This window comes from Notechis scutatus, chromosome 2 (assembly GCF_049901735.1).
Source record: "Notechis scutatus isolate UNSWTSFEM ecotype Mainland chromosome 2, rNotScu1.2, whole genome shotgun sequence".
Lineage (NCBI taxonomy): Eukaryota > Metazoa > Chordata > Lepidosauria > Squamata > Elapidae > Notechis > Notechis scutatus.
This window is the reverse complement of record NC_142010.1, coordinates 144,077,388-144,103,578: the sequence shown is the minus strand read 5'-3', so window position 1 is coordinate 144,103,578 and position 26,191 is coordinate 144,077,388. Positions and strand designations below refer to the sequence as shown.

General features: G+C 42.7%; 1 protein-coding gene across 1 annotated transcript; it reads left to right on the top strand.

The window, feature by feature from the left end:
• SHMT2 (serine hydroxymethyltransferase 2) lies at window positions 1-24,914 on the top strand. The gene is made up of 12 exons (XM_026673903.2): window positions 1-372; window positions 4,091-4,282; window positions 6,459-6,538; window positions 7,762-7,962; window positions 8,998-9,079; window positions 10,968-11,090; window positions 11,184-11,323; window positions 15,577-15,742; window positions 18,589-18,688; window positions 22,139-22,294; window positions 23,276-23,383; window positions 24,508-24,914. Exons 1-12 carry the CDS (start codon window positions 340-342, stop codon window positions 24,633-24,635), a joined length of 1,509 nt encoding a protein of 502 aa, XP_026529688.1. The 5' UTR covers window positions 1-339; the 3' UTR covers window positions 24,636-24,914.
• Window positions 24,915-26,191: the final 1,277 nt, after the last annotated feature.

Genomic DNA, 26,191 nt, shown 5'->3' with positions numbered 1-26,191 from the left:
GCTTTCGCTTTCACCGAGACAGACTGAAAGAAAGTTCATTCCTTCTTCCATAACAGCGATCGCCGCAGATGCCCGTCCTGAAGCCGCCGCTTGCCAGACGTCAGATAAGAAGGGCAAGCAAGAAGGAGCATCGAGAGTAAAAACTACATCTCCCATAGTGCCTTTTGCACCCGGTAGTAGCTGGCAGTGGCGAAGGAAGAGCCACGCGTTTCCCTTCTTTTTTTTTTTTTTTCCTCTCCCCCTTTTCACCAGCTCAGCGATTTTTCTTTGGTCTTTGGACTCACTTAACGCGAGCAACAGCTTGTACAACAGTTTGCACTTTCCTCGTCTTAGGCTGTTATGCTGCCTTTCCCTTTTAGACACTTTGCCAAGGTAAGATGCGGTGCGAATGACAGATGGGGCTCTCGTGGAGGGGAAGAGAGCAAGTTGCTTTGCCCCCTTGAAGTGGGAGCAGAGGGGCAGCTGCTTCATTGGTAACTTCTGAGAAGCGCTTTTGATGTTTGGGGCCTCTTGGGATGGAGAGCGGATGACTTGAGTTGCAAAGCATCAGGGATCTGACCTCAATGGTCGTTCCCCCCCACCCCCCATGGAGGGTGATGGGTTATTCAAAAAGGCCTAAGCTGTTCTCCACGCTCGGTTCAGTTCTTCTACTTCTCTGAACAGCAATAAGTTTCGCTGCTCCAGGAAAGAGCCATCTCCTCTCCTCCTCTCTCCCGCCCCCCCCCCTTCATTTTATCTCTTTTGTTTTGAATGGGACTGTTAAGTGTGCAAGTTTAGAAATCGGAGTTTCTTGGGTAGAGGAGTTTATATGCCCGCCTGGGGCTTATAGCAGGGATCTGATAGCGGCACAGATCGTTGCCATTCTGCTACTCAATTATTATTTAATTCTGGCTAATAGCTCTTGGAAGCGGCACAGAGCAAGGCGAAGAGTTATCTTGACGTTCAGGACTGAGACACTATTATCAGCGGAAACCTCTCCAAGCAGTCACGCTTTGCTGATTTTTATGAGCTAATTTTTTGTAACATCTCTTTTCTTTCACATACTGTCCTATCTGACATTGCAAGCTTTGAAGAGAGGAATTGCAGAATTGGTTAGGGCCTCCAGCGGGCAGGAAGGAAAGAACAGATCAGAGACAAAACTAACTTTGTGCAGCTACTCTGTGACCTGGCTAAAGGTCCCTTGGCAGTAACTCTGTTGGACCCTGGAACCAACAATAAAACGACCTGGCCTCTCTGATTTGCAGGGCTGTTGATTAGATAATGTCATTAAAATCCTCCTTTTAAAAAAAAACACCACCACAACAAAAAAGACGAAAGGTTGTGTGGGCAAATCTATCCTTGCAACCTGTCAAATATCCCTTTCCTTTAAAAAAGGAATTTAAAAATTTCCCCCCTGGCAAACAGCATTGGAGCATTTCATCCTTAAAGCCAAACTTGACGCATTCTTAAGTTTTGCTACTTTGCTGATGCAACTTATATGAGGTCGTTGCATCATTTGTAGAGGAGATGATGGTTGGCTGATAATCCCTTTAATAAAGAAAATGAAAGCCAGTTGTTTTGTTTTTCCCTCAAGGTGCCCATAGTTTGTGGTAACGGCCTTACTTTGAAATGATTTTTAGTGGCGGGGGTGAGGGAACCAGTACAGCTTTGTAGACACATGCACCCAGAAGTTCTTCCCTGACTGGATTTACCAGCTCAGCAGCACAAACAGAAGCCTCGGCTGTTCTTCTCAACAGAGGCCTACTTGCCCATCTGCAGCACAGAGCCATCTCTGTCTCACCAGACCTTGAAATTGACTGTCCCGCTCGCCCCTCTAGCTTTGTCTTTTGAGTTCTCACTCCATTGCTCATTCATTGAATCAAGTGGCTAGAAATGTAATTCCTTTTCTGAGTTCCATTTGGGTAAGATGCTGTAAGGAATGTAAATGCCATTCTGAAAATTCATTGAGACAACTTAGAGGGAAGTTGACTAGCTTCAGCAATTTTGGTTTGCATGCTTGCCAGTATATAGGACTGTGTTCTTTAATGTTAGCAAAAGTAATATTTCGCCTGCATGACTCCCTTTCCCCCCAATCTTCAAAAACTACCACTGTGCTCAATAACTGTCTGATGACAAAAATTTGTAATTTAAATTTCTTGCTATCTATGTAATTTATGTGATGATAGTCTAGTTCTGACATGAACATGATTTCTACTGGTCACTGCTGCAAGAGCCAGCATGGCAGAGTGAGCGAGTTGATCTGGAGATCTATACTGGATCAATGTAACTTACTGGGTAATCTAATCTTTACACCATTTTCCTGCAACCTCACAGCCTCCAAAAACAATGGACTCTCAATAAAGGAGAAATGAAGGATCCTTGATGCTCTCTGAACTTGCTTGTTTTCTTGCAGATGTTTCATTACCCAAACTAGGGTAATAGGGTAATAGTTTGGATAATGAAAATCTGCAAGAAAACAAGCAAGCTCAGAGAGCATCAAGGATCCCACAATGGACTCTGTTGACAATGCTCTTTGCACTATTGGGAGTTGCGATATTAATATGCTGTATCTGGAGAATTCCAAGCTGTTGAAATCTGTATAGGCAGTAATTCCCAAACTTGAATGGCTCTAGATCAGGGGTAGATGCTTTTGGAATATGATTCCCATCATTCTTTGCCATTGCTTATGCTGATAAGAGCAGTAACATCTGAGGACCCAAGGGTGGAGATTACTGCCAAGTCTGGTTTGGCAGTATCTTTCCTGTGATCTTAATTACATGAAGGAAGAATTGAACTGTATCCTAAACCTCGCAAAGACATCTTTGAAGGATCTGGCCCTTCCCTCACTGGTCTCGAAAAAGGAAAGCTGCTTTAAACATATAGGGCTTCCTCAGGGATTGTGGAGTTTTTATATATGAACAGTCTTTCCCGCAATAGAAGGACTTCAAGCATTGGCTCTTAAGATTGTTATTGATCATCTGGGGATACCTCACTGAACTTAAAACCAGCCCTGCTGATCAGACCTAGGCCCATTTTAGTCCAGCACCTTGTTTCTCATAGTGGCTAGTCAGATATCTTTGGGAGGGCCTCCCAGGCAGGATATTCCCCTCTTCTGTCATAATTCCCTTGCAACATTGTTTGAAGGCATAGCATTTTGTAAGTTATTATGAGTGACGATTTGGGAACCAGAACTCTCTGTTCCCAGAATGCTCTTCTCCTTGCTACAAAGCTTTTTTTTATAAGTATTTTACTGCTTTGGAAGACTTATCTTTCTGCTCAGTTGTCCCCTGTCCACCATGATTCTCTTTCTTCTGTCAGATAATAGGCTCGAGGTCACATTCTGAGACGAACTAAGAAGAATGGGACCAGGAGGAAGGATTTTTCTATGGTAGCCCTTCCACTGTGGAATCTGTTGTCCTTGGAGATATACTTGGTCCTCTCAGTCCTGCTTTATAGGAAATCTCCAAAACCTTCCTTTTTAAAGAAGTCTTGGTGTCTGGTGAGGGGAGAGGAAAATCTTCTTATTTCAACCAGTCATTTTTTTTTCCTCAGACATTTCCTAACCTCATGCTTTCTTTTCTTATTCAGATCATTGACCTCAGTAGCTTCCAAGTTTGGACACTCAAATGAAATTTAACTACCCTTTAAATTATAGTTGGTGGGGCAGTGTTAGAATGCAGTACTGCAGCTACTTCTGCTGACTGCTGGCTGTTCGATTCTCACTGGCTCGAGGTTGATTCAGCCTTCCATCCTTCTGAGGTCGGTAAAACGAGGACCCAGATTGTTAGGGGCCATAGGCTGACTCTATAAACTGCTTAGAGGGGGCTGTAAAAGCACTGTGAGGCGATATGTAAGCCTAAGTGCTATTGCTACAATCATTGGTCCTATGGGATGGAACTATTTGGCATTCTTATCCCACAACATCTGGAGCTATAAAGGTTTCCCTCCTAGGTGGCCATTTCAAATATGTATTAATGGGGTTTCCAATAAAGGATTTAGATAACAGATAATATACAGTATGTTTATATGTTTTTGAAGAATCAGTTGTTTTCTGATCGGGATGGCTTATGCTGGCTCTCTTGTGATCGTGTCTGCTCTTTTACCTTCTCAGCCCCTACAAAGATGCTGCCAAGCAAGGGGCAGCCTTCGGGCCCAGCACAGCAAGGCAGCTGCAGCTTCTTCCAAGGAGGCATCAGGCTGGACCGGGCAGGAAAGCTTGGCAGAGAGCGACCCTGAGATGTGGGATTTGGTGCAGCAAGAAAAAGATCGCCAGTGCCGGGGACTTGAACTCATTGCCTCCGAGGTGAGTGACAGAAGCATCTTCTTCCTCAGCCCTGGGTTAAAGATGAAATGGAGGCCTTTTACTTGGGATCCTTTCAATGAGGGAATGTTGTCATCTTCCTTGATTCCTAAAAACATATACTGGGAATCCTTGACTTACAACAATTCATTTAGTGACCATTTACAAGTTACAATGACACTGAAAAAGTGAGTTATGGCCATTTTTCACATTTATGACTATTGTAGCATCCCCATGGTCATGTGATTTACGTTCGGTTGCTTGACCACTGACTCAACATTTATGACGGTTGCAAAATCCCGGGGTCACGCAATCCCCTTTTTTGCAACCTTCTGACAAGCAAAGTCAATGGGGAAACCAGATTCACTTCACAACCGTGTTCCTAATTTAAGAACTGCAGCGATCCACTTAACGGCTGTTGCGAGAAAAGTTGCAAAATGGGGCAAAGCTCAGTTAACAAATTTCTCACCTAGCAACCTAACTTTTGGACTCAGTTTTGGTTGTAAGATGAGGATTACCTGTATTCAGCAGAGGCTTAGTTACTTTATTTCATAATGACAAATGCACCCAGATCTTTAAGAGTACAAATTATGGCATTTCAGTCGTATTCTTCTGTGTCCATCATACTTCCTGGTACAGTAGCAAATCAGATGTTTCTTGAAAACCCACAAACCGTCTGCAAAGGCGATAGATTTCCATCCTTCCATGGAACTGTTCTTCTTCCCTCTGCAATGGATATGTGATCGCAGAGCATGGCCCATTAGTAGATTGTCCTGATGTCTGTTCATTTGTCACACTTCAGTACATTTTGTAGAATGTGGATTGAAAATCTCTAGTTCAACTCTTTGCAGCTGCCTAGAGAAACTTATTGGGACTGCTGTTCTGTCGAATTAGGTTGTCTATGTTAGGGATAACATTGGTTACCTAACTTAGTTTGGTTAAAATAATAATATATAAACTATGTTAGTGAGTTTAAGTGTATGTATCACTTTAAACTGTAAACCAAGTTTTTGGGTGCGGTTGTAAAATCACCATAAGAGGGAGCAAGAGAGCTCACTGTTTTCCTCAGCTTTTACTGGAATGCTGACATTGAAGGATTGATGGTGATAAACTGCGTGTTTGCTGAGAGAAGAAAAGGGGTTTGATTTTCTTCATATCTCTGACTGCAAAAGAGATATATCACAGGACTGATTGATTGTAAGTTTAATGAACTCTTTTTCGACACTGGACTTTGCAAACTGATTAACCCCGGATGGACTGAACTTAGTGTATGATATATGGACTGTTTTGACTATGCTATAACTCTTGCTGGAATAAAAACTATTTAACTTGCACAGTGTATCTGTCTTACTGAGTGTAAGCTACAACAACGTTTTTATCTCACACATATCTGCCTGTCTGCTAGACTGCCGTTGCACGTTCTGCTAGGGTGTATATCCCTAACAGTCTATTTGCAAAGTAGTCTATCTTTAAAAAAAAGTTGCAAGAATTATACAGTCTGTAATGTCTTTCCTGTCGTCTTGCAATATTAATGGATGGAGAAAGGATTATAATTGCCTTTAACAAGAAATCAACAACATATTTTTCATACTGCCTAGCCAAAGTTTAAGAAACACCAAAATATTATTTCTCTCCGGATTTGGAGTTCTCCTCTTCTACTATAGGGTTTCCTGCCTAAGCAGGAGGTTGGACTTCAAGTTCCCTTCCAACTCTGGTGATTCCAACTCTGTTATTCTATTCCATTCTAGTAGATATTCACCCTCACCTGTTATTTTGTGTTTATTGTACCCTATGACTATTATTAAGTGTTGTACCTTATGATTCGTGACTCTTGATGAATGTATTTTTCTTTTATGTACACTGAGAGCATTTGCACCAAAACAAATTCCTTGTGTGTCCAATCACACTTGGCCAATAAAGAATTCTATTCTATTCTATTGCTTGCTTCCAAAGTGGCCATTACAGCATTAGCTCCACTTGGAAGGTCCTAAGAAGGAACAGCTTAATCTTCCCATTGTGTTCATCTGAATTAAGCTGTCACTCCACAAAATATGGCGTTTTTCTTCTTTAGCATAAGAGAACCAAAAATGTCATTGAGTTTCACTTTCTTTTCTTTTCTTCCTTCCTTCCTTTATTTTTTTCATTTTGCACTTCCTTTTTTCTCTTTCTTCAATTTCAGAATTTCTGTAGTCGGGCTGCCTTGGAGGCCCTGGGATCATGTCTCAACAACAAGTATTCAGAGGGCTATCCAGGCAAGAGGTAGTGTACTTTATATGGGACCAAAAAAGACCTTAATAGATTGGGATGGGCAGATGTGAGAAGGGATTAAAAAGAGATTGCCTGAATTTATCCTCAGCAGTTTGCCTTAGGATAAGAAAATACGGTAGTCTTTGACTTACAACAGTTCATTTAGTGACTGCTTGAAGTTCCAACTGCACTGAAAAAAGTGACTTAACGATAATTCTTCACACGACAGTTGCAGCATCCCCCATGATCAAAATTCGGAAACTTGGCAACTGACTCATATTTATGACATTTCCAGTATCCTGGGGTCACGCGATCTGTTTTTGTGACTTCTGATAAGAGCAGTCAATGGGGAAGCCAGATTTATTTAACAGTTGTGTTACTAACTTAACTGCACTGATTCACTTAACAATGATGGCAAGTAATGTTGTTAAAATAGGGCAAAACTCACTTAATGAATGCCTTGCTTAGCAACATAAATTTTGGCCTCAATTACAGTCATGTCAAGGACTACTATATGGCCCTATAAATGTGGTTATATTCCAATATGTCCACCAGTCCTATTCACATGTCCACCAGTCCTATTCACTAAACATTTGAAGGATCATGATCCCTCCATTCAAGTCCTACAGCATCTCAAGCACTACACACCACACCACTTGTCACAAAGTGATATGTATTTACGGTACACACTGATACAGATATATGTACTCAGATATCCATTACTCCGTCAGAAGGAGGAAGCCCTATTTTTTTGTTCTCTTGGATTATCTGGGAGTGAAGGCTAAGGAAGCCTGTAGATCCTCTTGAACCCTTCTCACAGGCCTGGCGTTTGCCAGCTGCATGAAATGATTTGCCTTCAGAAGAGACCTCAGATTTTGGTAAGGTCCATTGTGGGGCAGATACAGTGATAGGTTGGCTCTGAAACTGACCTCCGATCCTGATGGTGGAGATAAGAAACGTGTTATAGCTATATTTTGGAAACCAGGGGGGAGGGAAAGTGTTGTATGGGCAGTTATTATGGACCAGGTGCCAAGACTTACATGGAGAGAAGGGGTGGCCAGAATACTTCGTTAGGAAATGGTTGCCAAGCTAATGTTCTTTGTACACTGCAATGGCATGGAGGAGAAAGATAATTTTTTTTTCTAGTTTTTTTTTTCTGTTTCAGAAATTATGGTGGCGTTGTGTGTTTTTCTGTTACTAACATTTCCTTTGTGGCTATTGATATCCCGATGCAGGTATTACGGTGGTTCTGAGGTGGTGGACCGCATTGAATTGCTCTGTGAACGCCGTGCTCTTGAAGCTTTTGACCTGGATCCTGAACGCTGGGGGGTGAATGTCCAGCCTTATTCTGGGTCCCCGGCCAATTTTGCTGCCTACACAGCCTTGCTGCAGCCTCATGAACGTCTCATGGGCCTGGATTTACCCGACGGGGGCCAGTACGTGTGTGGATTGGGGAATGAAACTTGGGGAGGAACGCCTCATGAGATGTTCCAGTCTAGGAGCATATCAGAAGAGGTGGAAAGAGAGGATTGGGCTGCCACAGCTGGGATAGCTGAGGGGAAAGAGAGGAGGATGGTGCACAAGAATAACTGGGAGAATGAGGATCTGATCCACAAGAAGAAGGAGCTGAAGAAGCTGGGAGAGACAGGGAGGAGGCCCAGAATGACTCATAAGTGGCCTTTTTGGAGTACCCTTTTTTGACCAGCAGTTTCGACCAGCAGTCTCGTAGTATTACCTCGTCGTTGTCTGTCTCTTATTTAGACATGGCGATGTTTTCTTTAGTTTTGACCTGTAGATGTTTTTGTCATCCCTGGATACCAAAATGGATGGTGGTGATGATGGGTGATGTTGAAGAGCATCTGCCTCTTCTCTTTCTGGGAGCTGCTGTCCTTTGTGTCTCCCCATAATCTACATCAGGGGTCCCCAACCACTGGTCCGCGGACCGGTACCGGTCCGCGGAACAAGTCCTACCGGGCCGCTGGTTGCTGGGCGCCGCCATCTTTTTGATGAAAAAGTGCTTCCGGTGAGCTTTTCCGGGTGAAAGCTCACCGGAAGCACTTTTCATCAAAGATGGCGGCCAATGCTCGGTGAGCTTTTCCGGTAGAAAGCCATTTCTACCGGAAAAGCTCACCGAAGCGCTGGCGCCGCCATCTTTTTGATGAAAAAGTGCTTCCGGTGAGGTCACCGGAAGCACTTTTTCATCAAAAAGATGGCGGTGCCCAATTGATGCCGGTACCAGGCCGCGGCGCCCTGCTGATGCCGGTACCGGGCGCGCATAAAAAGGTTGGGGATCACTGATCTACATAATCTCCATGCTGCCAGTCTCATGGTAGCCTTGTGGAGGAAGTGCCTGGCTAATTTGTAATCCCTTTAGACATAAATATTTGTTCCCTTAGCTTCTTGGCTTCAGTTGGGCTATGATTGAGGCTTAAGCTTTTGTCTTGACAAAATGTCTTCCTTCTTCTTGACAGCCTGACTCATGGATACATGTCGGATGTCAAGCGTATCTCGGCCACGTCCATCTTCTTTGAGTCCATGCCTTACAAACTCAATGTGAGTAAATGGGAGTTCAAAATATTTGCATGGCCCTGATTTCCTTTTCTGCTTCTGACAGTAGGTGGAGAATGCAGATCTAGAATGGTGTGCTAAAGAGTTCCTGATCAAAACTTAGTGCATGCTGTGATTCTGGATGCAGGCAGAAGTTGGGAATGAAGATCCAACTGAATTTTGTAAAAATCTAGATTTCTTTTTAATGATAATCTTAGTGACAATCAATTGCAGCAGTTTAGCTTCTGTGTTGCCGGTAAGTGTGTGAGCGGTGTTTTCTGAAATCAGAGTTGTGACTGAATAGGTTTTTCAGTAGTTGAGAGGATGGCGGGGAAAGTTTCATTTACACATGGACTGGACCTCCCTGCAACTGACAGAAATCAGAATGAATTACACCCATTAGTAAACTGTGCAGATTAAGTTGTGAAGAAAGGAAACATTGGACACATATGCTTAAGTTATAGAAATAGGATTTCACGATCACCAATTTTATTCATTCATTTATGTTCACAATTCAGTATTGTATCACCCCTTCGCCCCTTTGTAGCTTCGATGTCTCTCTTCTGGAGATGCTGTGCCCAAAGATCACTCTTGAATAACAGTAGATTTTTTTTTACACTAGATTTTTTACTTCTGGGTGAAGTAATCGTTGTTATGCTTGGGTGGTTGAATCTAACCCTGATGCTTGCTGTCAGCTTTTATTTTCTTTTTAATTGAAACAGAGAATCACTTTCTCAACTAGTTCCCTTTATTACATCTTCATGTGTTTGTTAAATATTAAAGGTATGACCTTGCAACTTTCAAGGTGGTTTGTAGAATTTTGACCATGTTGACTGGAATGTTCCAGACATTGGTACTTGCAGTCCTATGTGTCTGGATGATGTCTGGTTGAGGAAGGCTAATTCAAAGGCTCTTATCTGTCATTCCCACATCCCCGTTGCTGGTTTCCTACCTTCAAGGTATGCAAACAGGTTTGACGTTGAGGATCCTTGTTGCCAGCACTGAAGGAGAAAGGAAAACATCAGGATGTATTTATGTATCCACTACAGGCATCCAATAAAATTATTTGTTTAAAAGGGATTTCTTTCACTTTTAGTTCCAGCCTGATTCTCTGTGGATGCCCTTGTTTGGGTTCTCTTGCATTTAATTTTTTTTTTTTTTAGAAAATCAGGACACTGATTGTTGGCGGTGTCAACCAGCTATAAATATAGTGGCTGGGAAGTGATGGCTAGTAATATCTCTACTTCAATATCTTGGCTGGATTTAATGCAAGCTTCTAGAGATGATGTATTTCCTGTAGGTTGATCTACACAAGTATTTGTACTAATTTTGCCAGCATTTGGAGGAAGAGAGTACTGGTAGTCCTTGACTTATAACAATTCATTTTGTGACCGTTCAAAGTTACAACAGCAGTGGAAAAAAATGCCCCAAAAGTGCTTTATCAAGAGGCAACTGGATAGTCTAGTTGCCTCTTGAAAAAGCACATTTGGGACAACTATGACCTGGATGACTGAGAATCTCCATAGACATTTAGCAGTGAAAAAAATGACTTTTGACCATTTTTCACACTTATGACCATTGCACCATGGTCACGTGATCCAAATTCAGATGCTTTGTACCTGGTCATATTTATGATGGTTGCTGTGTCCTGGGGTCACGTGATCAACATTTTACTTCTGACAAGCAAACTCAATGGGAAGCCAGATTCATTTAACAACCGTGTTACTACCTTGACAACTGCAATGATTCATTTAACAACTGTGGCAAGAAAGGTCATAAAATGGGGGGAAACTCACTTAACAAATGTTTTACTTAGCAACATAAAGTTTGGGCTCAATTGTGATCGTAAGCTGAGGACTACCTGCATTGATTTGTTTCTCTGTCCACTGTCCAGCCCAAAACAGGACTCATTGATTATGACCAGCTTGAGTTAACGGCTCGGCTGTTCCGCCCACGCCTCATCATTGCTGGCACCAGCGCTTATGCCCGTCTAATTGACTATTCCCGCATCAAGAAGGTATGTCTTAGTGGATTGGAAGGACAAAGGTTGAACTGAACGAACGGCAAAGTGGTGTGAGCTGACCTGTTCTCATGTATCCTTTTTTGTCAGGTATGTGAAGAGGTGAAGGCCTACCTGCTTGCTGACATGGCCCATATCAGTGGTCTGGTGGCAGCCAAAGTCATCCCATCACCCTTTGACTATGCTGACGTGGTGACTAGCACCACTCACAAGACTCTGCGAGGTGCAAGGTAAAAGCGTGATATAGATGGGCATGTGCCATTCTATGTGGGCAGCAAATATATGTCCCTCAGCCAGGGATCAAGGATTTGGGGAACTATACAGTAATCAAACAATATCTAAGGAGCCACAGTAACCCCCTTTTTTTCAGTTGTACCAAGGACTATGGCTATATATTTTATATTCAAAAATCCTGGGTCAAAAACATTTCTAGATAATATCAGGGTATTGCCGTCTGAATCTGTAGAAAGCAGCTGACACACACACACACACACACACACACACATTCTTATGTATGGTATTTAGGTTTCTTCAGGTATTTTCCCACGTCTTAATATTTGTGCCAAGCCTGACACACAAGATTAAAAAGAACCCAATACACAAGCCTAAGGATGGCAGATGAGATTCTGCTGAAACGTCGCTATAATAAAAGCACAAATATTAAGACGTGGGAAAATACCCAAAAAACATGTATGTATGTATGTATGTATGTATTTTCTGAGGTTTTCGCGGGTATTTGTATGTGGATCTTTGGTTATTCGGGTTTTCTCCTGCGTAAAATTGGAAGTATGCTGGCGACGTTTTGACGAAATCTCATTCGTCATCTTCAGGCTTGTGTCTTCGGCTTTGTGCTTCTTGGAGCATAATAATCCTACCAGAAGACAAGCGACAGTGGTTATGAACACATCTGACTACCAAACCAAGTTAACCAACCTACTCCAAGACCCCACATACAAACCCCTAAACACAGACCTCACCACCTACCTAGAAAAAACCACCAGATCCAAAATAAAAGCCTCCCCCATCAGCAAAGAAATCCAGCAAAGAATCATACCCAGAGAGAAATCATCCAGATGCCCTAAGCTTTATGGTCTCCTCAAGATACACAAAGAAGGAACCCCACTTAGACCAATAGTCAGCTCCATAGGCTCACCTCTACAAAACCTAGCCAAATTTCTTGCCAAACAACTACAGCCCTATACAGAATCCATCAACTCACACGTAAGAAACTCATTCCAGTTCATTGAGATCATAAAGAAACAAAACTTACAGCCCAGGGACCTACTAGTGAGCTTTGATGTCATGTCCCTCTTCACCCAAGTGCCTATAAAAGAAGCCTTGACAGCCATCCAAAACAAATACAACCCCCCACCACATCCTAGATCTGACCAACCACTGCCTATCCAATACATACTTCACCTACAACAGACAAAAATACAAACAAATAGAAGGAGCACCCATGGGATCACCCCTCTCACCTGTCATCGCAAACCTCTACATGGAACACTTTGAAACACAAGCTCTAGAAAAATATGATCACAAACCCAAACTCTGGCTCAGATACGTAGATGACACCTTCATAATCTGGCCACAAGGGAAAGAAAAACTGAACAACTTCCTCACACACCTCAACAGCCTACACCCCAAAATACAATTCACCATGGAAACAGAAGCTAGCAATCAACTTCCCTTCCTAGATGTCTTGGTATACAAAAAATCCAATGGCTCCCTAGGACACACCATCTACCAGAAGAAAACACATACAAACTGCTATCTACACGCACTCTCACACCACCACCCAGCACAGATCAATTCCGTAGCCGAGACATTCATCTCCAGAACAAAATGCTTAGCTGACGAACAACACCTAAAAACCGAACTACACACTCTCACTAACGTACTAACAGCCAATGGATTCCAAAGAAAGAAGATTACCCACTTAATCCAAAAAGAAACCCCAGCCAAAATCTAAGACAGAGGACAAGAGAACGGCAAAGCCCTCCTCCCATATATAAAAGGCACTACAGACAAAATCAGCAAGATCCTCCAAAAACACAACATTAAGACAGCATTCTGCACAAACAGAAAAATATCCACCATCCTAAGACAGAATCGAGTTAGAAAACCAAGGAGTATACGAAATCCCATGCACCGCCTACCCCACCACATACATCGGACAAACCAACAGAAGAATAAGTGTACGCATTGAAGAACACAAGAACTCAATCAAAAAAGAAGAACCGACCTCTTCCCTGGTCCAACACCTCAAAGCCACAGGACATGAGATTGACTTTAAAAATACCAGAACTATCGCCAAAACTGAACACTTCAACAACAGAATAATCAGAGAAGCCATAGAGATAGAAAAATGCCCACACAGCATGAATAAATGAGATGATACCTCCCACCTACCAGCCATTTGGAAACCCACTCTCATTAACAAATGAGTACCTAACATGAAGAATGACACCAGACCCACACCCATGAGGGCCACACAAGATGCTACCTCCACACTTCCACGTAGAAAGCAGACTCACACCCACACAGATGATGAGACACGACCATGGACCAGAAGCCATACCACAGCTACATCACTATCCGCTTCAAACCCCTCCGACCCATACATGAAGTGAACGGACGCCTACCATGAAGATGTGGCACGACCACGAACGCAAAGCCAAACAATAGGATCACAGCTCACCAGCTCAAATCCCCCAGCAACTAAGCCCAACCTGAGCACAACCAAGCCCCCACCTGAACAGAACACACCCCCAGCCAATCAGAACACAGCCAACCCTCCAACCAATCAGAACACAGCCAAACCCCCAACCAATGAGAACACACCCCCAGCCAATCAGAACACAGCCAAGCCCCCACCCAATCAAATCACACCCCCACTAGCAGTTAAAAGGAAGAAGCAGCTGCAAGCTCACATTACTCCGAGAAGCACAAAGCCGAAGACACAAGCCTGAAGATGATGAATGAGATTTCGTCGAAACGTCTCCAGGATACTTCCAATTTTACGCGGGAGAAAACCCGAATAACCAAAGATCCACATACAAATACCCGTGAAAACCTCAGAAAACATGTATGTATGTGTGTGTGTGTGTGTGTGTGTGTGTGTGTATAAACATTGACCAATAAAAGAGAATATTTGTAGCTTAGGGTCAAATTGTGCGGTCCTTGGTGCTCTCTGTGCTTTCCTTGCAGACATTGTATTAATCAACTAGCTATCATCAGTGCTAGTGGAGAGAGCATCGAGGACCCCATACAGTGTTGGGGCAGATATATCAAAGTCTTGATGCAATACCAATACGTTTTTCTTCATTTGACCTACTTGTATCTTCTAGGTCAGGGGTGTCAAACTCGATTGTAATTGAGGGCCGCATCAGGGTTGTGCTTGACCCTAGGGGGGTAGGGGTTGTAGCCAGGATGGGTGTGACCAGCTCGATGTCACTCATGTCAGGGGCACTTGTGGCTCCCGAGGTCCGTTTTCAGTTGCGACATCTTCCTGCAACCCTCTGCCAGCAAAAACGGAGCTTGGGAGGGCTGCTCGCAGTCCTCTTGAGCTCCGTTTTCGGTTGCAATGGCCCCCTGCAGCCCTCTGCCAATGAAGCTCCATTTTCGCTGACAGAGGCACCACAGGCCGATCCTTTGCTATTGTCCAGGGGGGCCCTGTGGGCCAGATCTAAGCACCCCGCAGGCCGGATCTGGGCCCCGAACCTTGCGTTTGACACCCCTGTTCTAGGTTTATAGGTTCTATGGTTTCTCTGCCATTCCCAATATGGAAAGTGTGAGTTACTGGGGAATAATAGGAATCATGGTGTCACCTGTGCATATTGAGCAAGCAGACTATGTTTTATCAGATTCAAGTCGTTAGCATTGCAGAAGTAGCCAGCTGGGGATTCTGGTAAACTTAGTCCAAAGTAAATTAGGAGAGATTGTCTTTGGAGTTCAATACAAAGTCAGGAAAGGATGGTGCATTGCTGATTAGCCAATAAGTGAAATTGCAAGTCAAAGAAAGTACAACTTTTTAAAAATATTGCCTGTCTCTTGTCACTTTTTGCATGCGTATATTGAATTTTGGAATGGTAACAATACAGAATTTTTACTTGATTTATTTGTTTGCTGCCCATCTTGCCGTGAGGTGATTCTGAACCCACAGAGATTTCTGTTTAGCTTCTTTGATGACATCTGAGATTTCAGTACTTACAAAAACAAGAAATTTACATTTTTGTTTACCAACGGAGTCAAAAGGAGGTGAATTTGCTTCCTGTTGCTACAGTCACCGCTGTTGTTTTTACCTCAGTAGAATTACTGCAAACATGGTCTTGACGAAGGACATTATATGGATGGAGGATTTTTTTTTTTTTTTTTATAATTGCAAAAGGGAATATGTTCAGCCTTGTACCTTTTGGAGCAATATTTGCAGTAGACATCTAGACTTTCATTTTTGATGCATCCATCTTCGTATTGCACACAGATCGGGGCTGATTTTCTATCGTAAGGGTGTCCGTTCTGTGGACAAGAAGAGCGGCCAGGAGACCCTTTACAATCTGGAGGACAAAATCAACTTTGCAGTCTTCCCCTCTTTGCAAGGCGGCCCCCACAACCATGCCATTGCTGCAGTGGCAGTGGCACTGAAACAGGTAGGAAAGGAGAGGTCTGGCTTTCTTTGGGGCTTGGGTGGTCATGAATGGATTTTAGCACAGTTACCGGTCGTGACATGAAATATTGATTTTTCAAATCAGTTTAAGATTGGTAGTCAAGCCTTTGGTTTATGGGTTCTTCTCAAGCGGGTAGCAGAGTCCTCTTATCTCTCTTCAGTTCTAATTCTGAAATTTAATTGGCCTTTCACCTTGGCCAAGTTGGATGTTCTACCCTCTGCCTGTCCCTTTCCAACAGTGCTTTATCTCCCTTTGCAGATAGGAAACCAAGGAAGATACATATTATCTCATTTAAAAAAAATCACCCCGGTAAACAGCACAATGTGTATCTGTTTCTGCTTTTATCTGAGCAAGACTGTGACGTATCTTTCCATGTTGCCCAATTTTGTGCTATCATTTGTGGCATCCATCGTACCTGTAGTTGAAACTCAGCACAGATGTCATGATTGCCACTGCTCTTTATGCTACAATTATTATTACAGCAGTGCATTTTATGTACTTTTATTGCAATATTGCAGTCAAAGAATTACAAGTCAAGTTATTTATGTTGTGCTTTCTGGCCCATAGGCCGTAATAGCAATCGCACTTAGATTTATATACCACTTTCCAGTGCTTTCCAGCCCTCTCTAAGTGGTTTACAGAGTCAGCCTATTGCCCCTAAAAATCTGGGTCCTCATTTTACCCACCTCGGAAGGATGGAAGGCTGAGTCAACCTTGAGCCTGGTGAGATTTGAACTGCCAAATTGCAGGCAGCCGGCAGGCAGCAGAAGTAGGAATAAAGATTTTGATTTGATTTGAAACGGAATGAGCAACATGTAGTCTTCTAAAGTCTTGGATGGTTAGCAGCCTTTAGAAAAGGGAAGCGCCTAACAGGCAACTAAGAAGGATTTTGCTGAGACCAACTAAGCTGCCTTGGCCCTTTGTGTTCACAGTCTACTTTGCTGAGATGCCAGAACAACATCTGTTGTTCAACCATTGCAAAATATGGCCAACTAGGTTGTTTCCACGTTCTCTATCCTTGTATCACCCAATCTAGTTGTAAATCCAGAGTTAATCTGAAGGACAATACCAGAGGATTTATGTTGGCAAATGAAGGCTAATATGCATGACCCAAGATAACGTGACAGGATTCAATCTGAGTTGGTCACTGAGAACAAAGATTTATTCTTCCAAGCTTTCAGGCTTGTGCTGGAACCCATGCTCAGGAAACTTCTCTCTCTCTCCAGAATGTGTCATTCTGAAGATGGGCTCCAGCATGAGTCCCAAAGCTTAGAAGAATAAACCTTTAGTCCCAAGGACTGACTTAGATTGGATTTATGTTGGGACAAACAAATATGAAGTCATCACGGTGGAATAAATCCCAGAGAATCAATTAGAGCTGAGTTTATTGCATTTTTGCTGTAAAGAGGATTGTCTTCCTTATTTGATTCAGCATGGTGGCTCTAATCCTTCTGGGAGAAACTAAGACTTGCATTTCCCAAATTGGTGCCCTCGATACTCATTGGATTTGAGTTCCATTCTGGGAGCTCAGGAAGTCTGGACCGAACTCTGAGTAATCCAGAGATTAGGAGTCTACAGAGATTCTCAGTCATCCAGGTCATGGTTGTCCCAAAAGTGCTTTTTTTCAAGAGGCAAAGGGACTTTCTGGTTTTTCTCTGAAACCGTTTCGTTTCTCATCCGAGAAGCTTCTTCGGCTCTGAAGAAGGATGGGAGTTTTTTGAAATGAACATAGCAACGCACTAGAGCTCTGCAACGTTTTGGATCTAAAAGAAAAACGTTGCTTAAGAACGCAGAACGCAGAGACATTCAGGTAGGATCTGTTGGCCACTCCTTAAAGCATCTTCACCTTTTCCTAGGATTGTGCAGCTGTTCTCTGCAGCTGCAAAACAGTTCTGGGAAAAGATGCATTTGATTCAAGGAGTTGCTGACAGATGCTACATGTGTGCCTGCGTGCACTGTGAAATTGCGAAATTGTCTACATGCACTGTGATCTTGTATTACGCCTACAATATCCTAGTAATTTAATATTTACCAGTAATACCTTTGTTGGCTTTTTAAAAACCACAACAGTGAAATGCAGTTTAAGAGATTCTGTGCAATGCAGCCTTTGGATATATTAGTTTGGCTGGGTAGATAAATAGGTTCTATTAATACATCACACTAAGCCATGCTTGTTTTAAGCATGCTCAATTGAACAAGCTGTAAACAGGGTAGAATTAGTCTTGCAGACAGACAAAATAATCCCGGCTTCTTGATCTAACTTTTTAAGCTGATCTTGTCTTATAACTTTGAATTGGTTAGGGAGATGGGTGAGTGCCAGTGTTCATCATATACACTTAAAAACCATGTGTGTCCCTATTTTCACATAATAGTATAGTTTTAATAGCAATAGCAATAGACTTACAATTTATACTGCTTCATGGGGCTATACAGCCTTCTCTGAATGGTTTATATGCAGCATATTGCCTCCAAAATCTGGGTTCTCATTTTACCAACTCGGAAGGATGGAAGGCTGAATCAGACTGGAACCAGTCAGGTTCAAACGCCAGACTGTGGGCACAGTTAGCCTGCCGTACTCTAACCACTGTGCCACCACAGGCTTTTTTTTAAATCAGTAAGCCATGAACAAATCATGGTTTCTAACAAAGGTTTAATGCCCTAAAATGTGATTGATCCTGAATGGGCTTAACATAATGTGGGAGCCCAACTATACAGTTGTCCTTTAAGTCTTCATGATGGGACATCTTGAGTCCTATGATGTCTTATAATGTCGTAAGTAGGATAAGTAATGCTGATTCTTCCCAACCTTGCATCCTTTGCTGCTTCAGGCCAGCTCACCCATGTTCCAAGAGTATTGTCAGCAAGTACTGAAGAACTCCAAGGCCATGGCAGAGGCATTGCTACAACGAGGATACACTCTTGTTTCAGGTATGGTGAAGATCTGTTCCCATGTGTGGTAGAGCACACATAGGAGCAGCTTTTTCTGAGCTGAGCTGTTGCCCACACTAGACGACTTACCACACTTAACTCAGTGACCATTTGAAGTTACAACAGCACTGAAAAAAGTGACTTATGACCATTATTCAGACTTATGACTGCTACAGCATCCCCAGGGTCACGTGATTTACATTCAGATTCTTGACAACTGAATCACACTTATGACGATAGCAGTATCCCCCGGGGTCATGTGATTATCTTTTGCCACCTTCCGACAAGCCAAGTCAATGTTCACTTAACAACCAGGTTACTAATTTAACAGCTGCAGGTGATTCACTTAACAAATGTGGCAAGAAAAGTCTGTAAAATGGGGCAAAACTCACTTAACAAATTTCTTACTTAGCAACATAAAATGTAGGCTCCATTGGGGTCGTAACTTGAGGACTACCTGTATTTTAATGTTCTCCCCCATTTGTAGCCACCCTATAGAATGATTCTTAGGTAAGAGAGAATAATTCTAGGCCAGCTTTCCATATGATGTGTGGGTGGATGGACATTTTCATGTGGGATAGAAATCTCCACCAGCAATCTGAACTGGTACAAGTTGCACTATTCCTCCTTTACATTATAGTGTTGTGGTTAGCCAGCGGCAGGTGCAGACGGCTGGGGAGAGCGAGGACTCAGATGAGGGGCCAGGACCATTAGGGAGTGGACTGCTGCCTTCAGAGATTGTGGAGGCTGGCAGCAGTGATGAGGAGGTTCCCGAGGAGCCTGTGCCAAGTGCGCGTGCGCGCAGAGCTGCTCGCAGGAAAGAGCAGTTACAACAGCCTGGGCGACTTGGGAGTAAGGCTGCAAGGTAATGGCCCCTCCTTCAAGAAGATAAAAGCCAGCTGTGAATGAATGTACTTTGCAGAAGGCAAAGACGTTTTGAAACTCCAGCCTCAGGGACATTCCAATATTCTGCATTTGTATTTGAACATTTTTGTCTTGCAAATTATTTCTTGTCTGTTATCTTTTGGCAAGCCTCGCACAGTTTGGCAAGGCTTGTGCTTATCACAGCTAATTATTTTGTAAAAGCATTACAAGTTTTTTGTTCCTTTTGGATTGTGTTTGATTTGTCGGAAAAGGGCGTGGGTCGGAACATATAGCCTTCTTTTGATGCTTGAAGAAACTGGTTGTTCAGGCAATATCCATGAAGAAGAAAGAGGCTGTACAGGTAGTTCTTGACTTTTCAAAGACACAACACGGCACTGAAAAAAGTGACTTATGACCATTTTTCACACTTATGACTGTTGCAGCATCCCCTTGGTCACGTGAACAAAATTAAGACACGAATGAAGGCAATTATATGTGTCCCAGGATAATGATACAGGATCTAATTTGGGTGGGTCAACGGGACCAGAGAATGAGGTTTTCGGACATGGCAGCCGATTCGTATTTATGGACGGTTGCAGTGTCCCAGGGTCACATTATCAGCTTTTGTGACCTTCTGACAGGCAAAGCCAATGGGAAGCCAAGTTCACTTAACAACCAGGTTCCTCCCTTAACAATTGCAATGATTCCCTTAACAACTGTGGCAAGAAAGGTCGTAAAAATGGGGCAAAATTTACTTCACAAATGTCTTCTTAGCAACATAAATGTTCGGTTCAGCTGTGGTTGTAAGTGGAGAACTACCTATATACAGTGCAGATGTGAAGGGCTGACATGTTTGGTAACGTAGTAAGTCTATGAAAGAATGTGAACAATATTGTGATAGGACCACATTCAGATGGTCGACTCAGCGAAGAACTATATAATATTTTCAAATAAGATAAAATCCCTATGATGTTGAGGTGAACAACATAACATGAAATTTATTGTGCCAGTGGAGGTATTTGCTTAATACTGCTGTATATGTAGTTTTCAGGGCTATGTGCCTTGTAATGGGGTAATTCTTAGTGGGTACAATGGAGGTCACTATTGTCCCCAGGTGAATCGGAGATTTAGCAAAAATATTGCCTATTAAAGTTAAAAAAAAATGCTTTTCTAAGAGTTTTCTGTCTCACCTTTTCCTGGTAAAAAAATTTGCTTTCTCTTATGCCATTATAATCTCAGGAGAATCAGGTTAGAATTTTTGTTTTTTTAGCTGCTTGGACTATTGCTTATAAAAAGAAATAAAAGCAGGTTCAATAGAGGTGAAAATGAACTTTTCAAAGAAATCATGTAAACCCGCACACGGGGGGGCATGACATCTTCTATTATCCCTGCTCTGAGAGCTGAAGGGAAGGTGGATTCTATACCCTGTTCTGAGACCTTCAAGGAGAACATAGTTACCCTGTGGAAATCATTGACACAAGATTTGTTGGCTTGGGGTTTGGCGTCAGTAACATGAAAGAGTTCATTTACTTCATGAAGGAGATAGCTGCCATATCTTAGCTGTGATTAAGAGATTCTGATTTGGACAGAAAAAGCTGGACAAGAGGCACTTTTGCCTTGAATCCGCGTGGCAATTCTATTTGGATGTTAATCAAAATAACATTTTTGGGGTTATTTTTATTTTTGAACATACATCAATATCACTGCATGGACAGTGTGGCATCTGAGGGTCATTCATTTTGATACAAAAGTAATATTGATGCAAATGAAAATTAGTACATTAATCAAACTTACGTGATCTAATGTTATTATACATATCTGTATTAGCACATAGTCCTTCATTTTTCAATTATTCAATATTGGCTACATCTAACAGTAATAAACATTGTTTTTGAGCGTAGCTGATAATAATCCTTTTTCAAAATCTGATCTTAACCTCTAACATTCAATTTAAATGTGTTATGTAAAAATATGTATAACAATATTCCCCCTATTTCTGATTTTTTAATCTATTCTAATTTTTAGTACAGCCAATCTTTTTTTTAAACACCTTTCTATGCATCATCTCTCATCCTCTTGGAAATTTCTCTTCTTCTCTTTTTAACTTGCCTTCCATATCCCTCAAAATAACTTCTAAATGGACCTCTAATTATAGAGGTATAGAGCAGTCTGCACTTGCAGATAGGCATTATGGGAGTTGTCCATTACATCTGGAGCAGTGTTCCCCAGCCTTTCCGGGTTGGCGCCCTGGCCTGGGGGGTGGGGGGAAGAGGGGATGATTTGAGGGGATGGTTTTCTGTGAGGGGCAGGTGTGCGTGCCCAGCTTCATTTGTGTGAGTGGCGAGTGGAACTGTGAGCGCCGGCGCCTGCCACACGTGCAAATCAATCTGCATTCACGCAAGCCCGCTGCTCATGTGGTCTGTTTGCAAATAGGCCACGGCCTGGTATTGGGCTGCAGCCCACAGGTTGGGGACCTCTGATCTAGAGGCTATCCTACCAGGTTGGGCAAAGCTATTATGGAGAATTGCTGGGGATTAGTTAGATTGCCTGGAGAAAACTTAAACTCTTCTCACTCTTTTGGATTAGGTGGCACAGATAACCACCTAGTACTACTGGATCTGCGCCCAAAAGGCATTGATGGAGCCCGGGCTGAAAGAGTACTGGAGCTAGTGTCCATCACTGCTAACAAGAACACCTGTCCTGGGGACAAGAGTGCTTTGACACCTGGAGGCTTGCGACTTGGTAAGAGCAAGGAGTTTTTCTTTAAAAAAAAGATTATATGGTTGTTTCACAGCTGTGGATAATCTGTCTTAAAAAGGTTCTGCACCATGGCAACCTTGATTTCAGATGCATTTTAAAAATACTGTTTTTACTCGTGGCAAACTAATTTAGAAATTTAGGAATGGGTGCACATTTCATTAATGCAGAATGGACTACATCCAAGGGTACATAAGCATTGTTCAGCAAATACAGTTAAATATTTTTTTTGGGCGGGGTGGGGGGGCTTGCTTATTTTGGGTATCCTCAATCTACTCTTCAGCACTTTAAGCTATTTTAGGAAGATCCATGGAGTTGGAAGAAGAATCCATTCAACACTTAAACTATTCCTTCAGCGGCTGAATGTATTTAAATACAATCCTTGCAAACGCCGATGTTGGAGGATTCAGAATCACACGCTGCTGAGCATTTCTTATACACACATTTTACGTTAATCTCCATCCCTTACCTTGCTGTAGAAGAGTTTATATATATATACAGATGGGAAAGGGAATTTGTAAACTGAATTTACACCCCTGAATATGTGGGGACTTTTCTCGCCTTCCTTATACACTACAGCAAGGGTCTTCAAACTTGGCAAGTTTAAGACTTGTGGACTTCAACTCCCAGAATTCCTGAGCTAACAGAGACTGGAGGAGGAATTCTGGGAGTCGAAGTCCACAAGTCTTAAAGCTGTCAAGTTTGACGACCCCTGCACTACAGCATAGGTGTCAAACTCATGGCTTCACATTGCCGTCACATGACGTTTAGCAAAGTTTTCCCCATTTGCAGAGCTGGGGTGAGTGTGGCCTACACATGATGCATCCAGCCTGCGGGCCACCAGTTTGACACCCCCGCACTACAGCCGTATCCACTCAGGGTTTCACAGCATAGTATTTGTTTGTAAATTTGGTCTTTGGATGTTAAAAGCCGCACTTCTTGAGATTATTTTGACTTTTTCCATAGGAGCACCTGCGCTTACTTCCCGACGGTTCCAGGAAGCTGATTTTCAAAAGGTTGTTGAGTTAATTGATGAAGGAATCCAGATTGGACTGGATGTCAAGCAGAAGACCTGTAAGTTAATGGGTTATGAAAAGCCAGCATCTGCTGGTCCTTATTGGCCAAGTTCCCCCCCGCCCCTGTCAGTGAATTGAAATAGAAATTGCATTGGCTGAAAATGTGGAGATATTTGGTGAACTCCTTGGTTTTGTTGGATGGATTCGTTACATTCTTTGCTTTGTTTTAACTGTGGTTCAGCTGTGACTCGCGTGGTAACAAGCATCCTCTGAACGCTGCCTAACGTCTTTTTATTGATCTTGCTATGTAAATTTCAACATACATCCAAATTTTCCCACCTAAAAATGAAAGTGGATTAATGTGCTAACACCCACTAGTCTAGATTTTTTTTAGTTTGCTCTCTTGCCTGGAAGAGAGGGAAAGCAAATGCATAATACCAGAGGGGATATGGAAACCCATTAGCTATAACAAGGGTCCCCAACCACCGGTCCCCGGACCGGTACCGGTCTGTGGATCATTTTTTACCGGGACGCAAAGCTTGGGCGCCACCATCTTGTTTCGACGGCGCTTCCGGGTTTTCGGTTGGAAAGTGCTTCCGGGTTATCAGTTGGAAAGTGGCGTTTGGGTGCTCGCGCCTTAGTTTTGTCGAAGGGGGGGGTGCGGCTTTGAACGAAGAGCTGTCCCGATGGTGGTGGAGTCTCGCGTTACTCAGGTACTGGTCCGTGGAAGAATAAATAATCGTGAAACCGGTCCCTGGTTCAAAAAAGGTTGGGGGCCACTGAGCTATAAGGCAGAGGTCTCCAAACTTGGCAACTTTGAGATTTGTGGACTTCAACTCCCAGAATTCCCCATCCAGCCATGCTGGCTGGGGAATTCTGGGAGTTGAATTCTGGGAGTTGAAGTCCACAAGCCTCAAAGTTGACAAGTTTGGAGACCTCTGCTATAAGGCAACCTTCCTCAACATGATGTCCTCCAGATGCGCCGGACAAATTCCCATGTTCACCAGTCAAGGCAGGGGAAGCCTGCCTTAGGGATTAATTATAATTATAAAAGAGAAGTAGGAAGTATTTGGGAGCATTTGCAGTTGGATCAGAGGGTTTTCTCCTGTGACTCGTATTTTTCCATGTGTTGGCAACCTCCAGCTTATTTACCCTCTCTCTTTCTTTTTTCCCCCACCACAGCCAAACTGCAAGACTTCAAATCCTTTTTGCTTTCTGATCCAGAGACGAAGCAGAGATTGTCAGGTCTTCGGCAGCGTGTTGAAACCTTTGCCCGTGCCTTCCCTATGCCTGGCTTTGACAAACGTTGAGATCGGATTCAACCGAAGACTTGGCTAACCCATTACCCCTAGATAGCCAACAGGCTAGACATGAAGAATCCCTGAAGCCTTGTCTCTCAGGGCTTCGTCTAGTGGAGTCCCTCTTCAGAGGTGATCTCCTTGGCCATTCCCACCCCCCTCTATTACTTATCTCCATTTTATAATGACTCAAACAACTTACTTGGTGTAAAAGAACTTCACAATACATGTATCACATTAGGCAGAACGACTTGTAAGAATTAAAGTGATCCACCTCTTTCTATGAATGAAGACATTTGAACTCTTTCTGAATATTTGCTCTTACTTTTGTCATCTCTTGCCTGCAAGTGCCTTCTGTACGTACGTGTATCATGCAAATATTTTCTCTGGATGTACATGCACAGCCAAAGATATGAATGTGGATATTACCCTTGTTCATCATAGTAACCTTTCTACATAGCAACAGAAGTAGGCAGCATTATGCCTTTGTAACAATAGATCACCTCATACACACTGGATCACATCAAAGACATATGGATTTAGATCCATCATATGTAACCAACAACCAATCAACAAGGGAACCAGTGAACTACTCAGAATTTAAATATAGCTCCAAACAAACAACCCATCATGCGATCAACTGATCACACTGGCTCACAAAACATATACAAGTTAAATTGGAATAGGACCAAAAAAATCCCACTGATGATATTTCCTAGCATGGTAACAAACGTTTGGGAACTAAATGGAAACAAGTTTGGAGAGCAAACCACTGCCAAAATCTAAAACCCGAGCTGCAAGTATTTTCTATTATTTCCTATCAAGGGCCTTTCTAATTAAATATCCTGATTTCCCATAGTTTCCAATTAGATCCTGCTGACTTTCCACAAGAAACACCCTCTCCATCGTTGTCTTCGAGCCACTGGCATAAAAAAAAATGTGTGACTTCTGATTTTGGTGACAGCGTGGAGCCATTGTGACTAGTAACCACGAAGAGGAAACACTATGCAAACACCTTTGCACTTCTCTGGCTTATTGAATGCAGGTGGCCGCCTATACTAACCTATTTCTATTGTTGTTTTTTAAATAGATGTATCATTTTAATAGTAAAAGTTTATCAGAGGACAAGCTGGTAGTCTGCACTATCTATTTAAATGGGGACAATCATCTTGCTACTATTCCCAACATTCTGGCAAGTTTGGCCTGTATTAGTCACAGGGGCTCTTTTCCAGTGTAAAACTTTGGCTATCGAAACCACAAAGAAGGGGCTCTTGAATTTTGGGAACCATGGAATTAAGTTTGGAGCTAATGATCATCACCTTCCTCCCCTAGATGTCATCAGGTCAGTGCATCTATACCTGCTCCTCCTCCTCCTCCTCATTGGCTCATGGTAAATTACGAGGCAGCATCAGAGACCAGCAGTACAACAGAGAGGTCCCTCCACCAAGAGCCATGTGGATGGAGAAGCCAACTTGAGCCACATGTTGAGAAACAGCGTGACCCAGTGAAGGAGTTCCTCGGAAAAAAACAGCTAGCTACCATGAGGAAGTCTTGTGGAGCTTTGCAAA